The sequence below is a fragment of the Lolium perenne genome, chromosome 1 (assembly GCF_019359855.2).
Source record: "Lolium perenne isolate Kyuss_39 chromosome 1, Kyuss_2.0, whole genome shotgun sequence".
Lineage (NCBI taxonomy): Eukaryota > Viridiplantae > Streptophyta > Magnoliopsida > Poales > Poaceae > Lolium > Lolium perenne.
Genome location: NC_067244.2, coordinates 262,895,254 through 262,902,345, shown reverse-complemented (window position 1 = coordinate 262,902,345; position 7,092 = coordinate 262,895,254). Strand labels below are relative to the sequence as shown.

At 50.3% G+C, this 7,092-nt stretch overlaps 1 protein-coding gene across 1 annotated transcript; it reads left to right on the top strand.

Moving 5' to 3' along the window:
• The first annotated feature begins 358 nt into the window (after nt 1–358).
• On the top strand, nt 359–1,559 carry LOC139835581 (uncharacterized). The gene has a single exon (XM_071825445.1). It carries the CDS (start codon nt 404–406, stop codon nt 1,130–1,132), a length of 729 nt encoding a protein of 242 aa, XP_071681546.1. The 5' UTR covers nt 359–403; the 3' UTR covers nt 1,133–1,559.
• The last annotated feature ends 5,533 nt before the right edge of the window (nt 1,560–7,092 follow it).

The following is a 7,092-nucleotide window of genomic DNA, read 5'->3' as shown; positions in this document are numbered from 1 at the left end:
AAACTACTTATTATGTGCCTTGTGCAAGAAAGACAAAAATCGATGCTAAAAAGATTTTCTCCTTAGTCAGAGATATTTGGATGTACTTATTTGGATGTACTTATTATGTGCCTTGTGCAATAAAAACTTTTACTCAGCATGTTTTTCTCTTTTTTTCACAGGCCACAAAAGTTATCATTTTACTACGAAACTCGACATAAAATTCGGAGATATACGGGCTAAAAAGATTCTCATAATATTTTAAATTTTGTTTTCTAGATAAAGAGAACATGTGCACTTAGGATTAAAAATGCATTTCCGCCTCGTAGACCTGTTTTAAAAGCCACCCACGCGCCCGCACATACGAATCGCAGTTGCAGCACGGCGTAGGACAGGGCCGTAAACGCTCCGCAACTCGCCTCAAATGCAGATCCTCCGGCTCCTGGCGGCGCGGCGCGCCGCGTTGGCCTTGAACGCGCCGCCGGTTTCTGAGCGCCGGGACGACGACGGGGCCTTCTTCGACCTGGACTTCTCATCCTCCGTCCGCGCCTCCTCCTCTAGCTCTAGCAGCAATTCTTTCTCCGACTCCGACGACGAGTGCACGGAGCTCGACTTCATCATCTCCTTGCAGCGGAGCAACTCGGCTTCGCCCCTCAAGTTCTGCGCCTCGGACCCGCCGTCTAAGTTCAAGGATGGCCGCAAGCGCGGCATCAGCAGCCTGCGCACGCTCAGCTTCGGTGCCAGGAAAGCTGCGCCGCTCTACGGCCGGCACAGCGTCGCCCGGAGCAGCTCCAGCGCGCTGCTGTTGGTGAACTCGCCGCCCGACGCGACGGAAGACGAGGAGCACCACGCCGCGGGGCAGAGCAGCAGGCGCGCGCCGTCCCGGGACGTCATCCGGAGGTGTCTGGTCAAGTTCTCGCGGCGGCTCCGCACGGCCACGGGCGCCGAGACGAGAGGGTTCCGCCGCCTCCGCAAGTGCCGGTCGGCGTCGTCCGTGCCGCAAAGCTGGGTGTCGTCGCACTGCGACGACTCTGCTGCGGAGAAGCAGGACGGCATCGCCGGCGCCATTGCGCACTGCAAGGACTCGCTCCAAAGAGCTTCCACGTCAGAGTCCGACTCGCCGCTGCTGCGGTCAAGGAGTGATCCAAGATAATGCGAGGCTGCATAGCTCGCCGAAGCTGTCGGCTACCATCCATCCCCCAATGCTGGCCGCAACGTGGAAGCTTCAGTAAAGCAGAAAGCAGAGGAAGAATTTTAAACAAGTGCAACCAAACAATCAAGTCGCCAAGAACAGGCGGCGGTTAAGCTCCGGAGATCTCTCTATCTGTGTTTGTTAATGTGTGTCGTGTGGGTTTCACGTCTTAGAGTTTTAGTTCAAATAGTTTTGGTTAGTTAGAAATTTGGGAAAAAGGGATCTTTTTAGGCTTTCTTTACCCCCAACCCAACCAGTCAATCACAATCCCACACGTGGAAGCGTGGATTGTAGTAGCTGCGTCTTTTGCTCGTTGCCTTTGTGGCTTTGTGTGAGTGGTTTGTGGTATGCTTTGTAAGTTGTAACACGTATGACATACTAGTGCATTATTGGCATTTGACTACTCCTTCCGTCCTCAAATAAGTGGACATCTAGCCTCAAATTTTGTCCATGAAAGAGTGTACTTTTATGTTCTTAATGTACTTTTAATTAGCAAAAGTTATTTCTCTCTCATTGCACGGAAATCAAACCCAATAACATTCAACACATGGTATCTTAATTTAGTCGGAATGACATTATTTTTAACAGACAAAAGGGAACTAATTTTTTGCAGGTTATCCGCCGAGCAGCATACTGGATTCAGCAGTGGGCCTTTCTACTTCCGGAGGATCAGCGGGACAGTTTGGCTACTGGATGCAACCGTCTGCTAACGGTTACTCAGGACTTCTATTTCCAGGCTACTGGGTGGCGGCACACTAGTAGATTGAAAGATGCTTAGTTTGAAGTTTCTTTCTCTCTTTTTTCGATGGTTGATACATGTCTCAACCCTTTCTGTTCCGTGATGTAAGCCTTATACTCTGTTGAACTCTACTGAACTGTTTAATAAATGAAAAGGCCGTGTGCATCACATTGATGCAGAGGCTGGGCGATGCCCCTTTTCGAAAAAAAATCTTAATTTTGTACATGCAATTAGCTAGCCTATTGGATGTGAAATAATTAAAGTGGAGAGAGAAATGTTGGTTGCATCTTCCCAATGCAAATTTTCTCTCATTTTACTAATTTACCTTGAAAATCCCGCACGTCCACTTATTTGTCTTGGCGTTGCAAAATTACTTCGAGTCCCTAGTCGTAGTATGTGCATTCTTTTTTAAACAGGAAGCTTTGGCCTTGCGTCAAATTAATACCGTCACAATGAGCAGATACAAGGTGCTCGAAGATAGCTTACAAGCAACTCACATCACCAGAAATAAAATTAAAAAAAGGTTGAGGCCCTCGTTCATCTGCTTGATGAAAACATTAGAGGTGACACGCCGAGAAGGTACGACACCGGAGAATGATCCAGCAGCCTTCATCATCGCCTGGCTCGACGTCAATGTAGAGACATCCACCTCCACCTCGGAAGAAGGCCCCTTCCTTCTGGCCCAGGGTCAAAGAGTGCCGCACTGTCGCCAGGTAGAGAAGCTCCATCTAGAGCACAAATGGCACACATGACAGGAAGCCCAGAGCAAGAACTATCGCCAAGATCACAGTGAGCGATACAATTTGATTAGCCTCAAGTCACGGCTTTTATCGCTGCAAAGCTCACGAGCCGTACGTTCATGGATAGTGGGGAAAAGCTCGGGCCCTCCACGGCGGGGTCTTTGGGCCATGATTGCGACCAGAGGAGGAACTGAGTAAAAGCGCGGTGCGGTGCCCTGCTCGTATGGCGAGAGTCCGTCCTTTGGCATTGGCAAGCTAGGGAGAGAAGACAAAGATCTGCGCGTGATTCTGATGAGAGCGACGCTGCCGCCGGGAGCCGCGCCGCAACAATTTCTTTCGGCTCGCCGCCGCAGCCTTTGCTTTTGCCTGCATGCTCTCGGTCTCCGTTTACCATCGTCTCGGCTTGTCTCAGCGAAAAGAACAGGAAAGGTTGGCTGCCATGCCCATGCGATGCGACGACCCAAGTAGCAACTTGGCTTTGACGACCACGACGATGGGAGAGAAAGAGTTTCCCAAAAGCTCTTGTTACGTCTTGCCATTCTTGTCTGCTGTGAGCTTCGCTTTGCTTTACCTCCATTAGCCTCGGCCTAATTCTACCGGAAAGACACGGTGTAATTAAGCAAAGCGTTGACAAAAGGTAGTATACCTGTTCTGACGGTGATTGCGGGTGTACCCGTCAGTGGAGGAGGTTCTTGGCCGGCTGTGATTGCGGCTGCAGTATTTTTTACACTGCGCGCGGCAAAGTGATTATGGAATGGACCAATGCTTCTCTGCATTCTAGAACTTTTAATGGTCAGTCAGGCTGAGGTATGATAAGCTGCAGAATGGATCATTGCCATGTTGCTGTGTGACAGCATTTTCCTTCCCATTTACCGATGCCAAGACCGCATCCCTCTGCAGAAACTCCCGAGTGCGAGCAAGAATGATGATCAATTATAGTTACACTGCAGTGATGGTCCCTCTCATTAACCTAGTAAAATAATACAATAATGCTGGGTCTACGGACAACCTGTTACGGGAATCAACTTACGGACATGCGTTGGGTAGTTAGGGCATCTCCACACCGACGCAAACGGACCAAACCTGCCGCGTATTCTCGGCCTTAGCTTGGGCTGGCAACGCGTCGCCGCGGACACAACACAACACGGACCACAAATGCGTCCATGACCTATTGACTTGGGCCCTCCAGGTGGAGCTTGCCGTTGCGACGCCATCAATAGCACACTTCACCTTCAGTGGCAACTCTAGGACTAGCGGGCGATGACTAGTCTTCTGCTCGCCATCAATGGCAATGCATGGTATCCAGCGACCGCAACATAGCGGCCGCGTCTCCGTTCTTTTGAAGTGTAGCAGCATTGCCCTACCATTGCAAATAGTGGCAGACCTTGAAAACAATTCATGGGCGGACCAAGCTAAAAGAAAGATAAAAAAATTATTCTGAAACATACCATTTCACTACACATTAGTCATTTATGAAAAAAATTCATTCTGGAGAAGATATGGGCTCGATTTAGTGGGAGCGGCGCTCTAGGTGCTAGACCTCCCGAAGCCGTACCTCCATGCTGCAGCTACGGCAGTCCCTAGACGCCCTCAGGATGTGGACGGTGGCGCAGCCTTGCTGTCCCCTCCGCGCTCAACTGATGAGGCTGAGACAGTCGAGCGAAGGAGGCAAGCATGCTTATGGGCTAGGCCTTAGCTGCATACAAGTCAAACAGAAAACCTGGGCAGGCAATGGCCCAGTTCCTCCCAAACATAGCTCCGCCAGTGATTGCCAACATCTCGCTCAGCTCGCCTCCACCTTGGTCCATTTCTACTTTCCAGAGAATAAGCAACGCAACCATGACCATGGGCAAGGGGTGTCCATTCAGGAAACCGAATAACGACCACGAGGCTGGGTCGTCAGAGTCAAAGAAGAAGAAGCCATGCATCCATGTCCCCGTCACTGTTAACATGAACTGGGCCCTCTACCGTGACTCCACATCGTGCGCACTGGGTGGAACGATGTCCACTTCCCTGGTGGCTAGATCTTTAGCCACCATAGGTTTCCCATGCCGCGGTATGGCCTGAAGCAGCGCCAGGAGATCACCTGACGCTGGTCCTCTTCTGCCACCCGACCTCCTCGCCAACCCCGTATACGGCATTAACTTGCCATTGTGGGACTCGTTCAACCATATCGATTGGGATCCGTGGCGCCGATCAAGGTTCCTAGGCGATGTCGAGTACAACTACGGTGCCTCCAGCCACACCTGTGAAGGTGGAGGAGGAGAAGGAGGAGGAGAAAGAAGTAGAGGAGGAAGAGGGGGAGGAGGGTGAGTACGGCGGCGACCAAGTCCCGAGAGAGGAGGAACAAGATGATAACAATAACTTCGTTGGCTACCTTGCGGAGAAGGCCAAGGAGGTGGGCACGATGGACCAACCACTACTAGAAAAGCACCCATAGGTCAAGGACTACCGTCAGCGCGCCAAAAAAAGGGCACGTCAGTGCTATTTACCGCCGGGCACCACCATATAGGGGCTCCAGTGATGCCAAATACCACCAGCGTACCAAATATTTGGTACACCGGGGGTACCGGTCGACCAGGGCAAAAATAACAGCAAATTAACAACAACTCTATGTATCTTCTTCTTCATCACTTCCCCCCCTCCTTCTCCGCTTTCGCTCCTCCACATGTTCCTCTTCTCTTTCTGCTTCCTCCTTTTCTCCTCAAGGATAGCCTACTCCTCCTCCTCTAGAGCATCGACGGTCTCATCCTGCTGCTGCATGGACAACCTTGTACTCATCCTAGACGGTCTCCTCCTCCACCTACACCGCACCTCTAGCTTTCTCCTCTTGCACCTCCTACACCAGCATGACGATGACATCATGTCGCCCACGACCACGGTTGTCGAGGACTAGCCCGAGCCCGAGCGATCTAGATCGCCATTTTTGAATTTTGGAAAAACTTACCGCCGGCGCACCAGGCTGGTGCGTCAGAAATAAATCGTGTTACCATCGGTGTACCAGCATGGTGCGTCGGCGATAAGCCTTTACCATCGACCTGTTCCCACCGGCGTGCGCTCGTGCGCCAACGATAAAGGAATTTGGTGCATCGGTGGTAGGCTGTTTCCTATGAGCTCCACCTATGAGCTCTCGAAGGTTAGTCTCAAGACAACTGTAATAACAAATCATGCGAAAAATAAAAGTTCTAGTGCAACATGAATGTAACTAAACTTAAAGACATAAAACTGACAAAAACACCTACAACCTTTCGGGTTGCCTCTCGAAAAATCGCTTTCTTCAAATCTAAGTATCCAAGCTTATTTGTTCCAAATCTATTCAGGAATGAAAACCAATTAACTAGAAGAATAGTTTTACTTACCTCTAACGAAAGGTTTGGGGATCCTAAGATCATAGTTCAGCCGAACACGTACCCGCTTGCAATGCATCTACATCTTGTAAGCAAATGAGTTGTTACTCCCACACGAGGATGGATGCACCAAGCATGGTGAACATGTCCCCTTATATGGCTGCAGCGAAAGTGTTATGGATTTATATATAAACTCTAAACTTTTACCTTGGCGACCATTATATGGGTACAGGTTATAATATTCTTCTTTTGCAAAAAGGGAAAAAAATTCAAAAGTGTCTTCTTCTTTAGTTCATCATTCTTGCTACCAAGTTCATCTCATTTAGAGTTATCATTCCAATCACAGAAAGAGTCATCATCAACAAGCATATCATTTGCATTTCTATAAAGATATCCTTAATTACCTGCTATTTTGTAACCTCCCGAGTGTGGTTGCGGCTGCAGAAATTTTTAGTGCAGCGCAGTGATTGTGGATGGGCCAATGCTTCTGTTCTCTGCATTCTATTCTCAGTACCAGCACTCCAGTGCGTTAGTCAGGCTGAGGCATGACAAGCTGCAGAATGGTGTTAGATGTATATATATTTGTATATTGTAGTTTCCCCATATGTTAGGGGGCTTCCTGCATATTTGCACCTGTATCTGTACTATATATTGTGGCCTTTGGCCCACTGGTAATACAAGCTGTCTATTACCCTAACATGGTATCAGAGCAAAATTCGATCTGTCCGTGACAGCTCCTCCTCTCCCGGCCGCCGCCCGGCTCTCCGGCCGCCGCCCGGCTGCCGCTTCTTCTTCGGCCGCCGCCTGGCCGCTGCTCCTTCTCCAGCTGCCACCCACGCCTGTCCGCCTCCCGGTCGTCGCTCGTCCGGCCGCCGCCTCCCGTACGCCGCCCGCCCGTCCGCCCTCGTCCGTCTCCGCGCGCGCCTACCAGTCTCCGTCGCGCCGTGCGCCCACCAGTTTCCGTTGCGTGATCTGATTCAGTTTTCGTTTTCGTCCCGTCCAAAAAAAAGGAGAGCTATGTCTTCCTCGTCGGGCTATCTTGCGATTCCTCGCTGCCCGGTGATCTTTGATGGCGCGAATTACCCTGATTTCGCT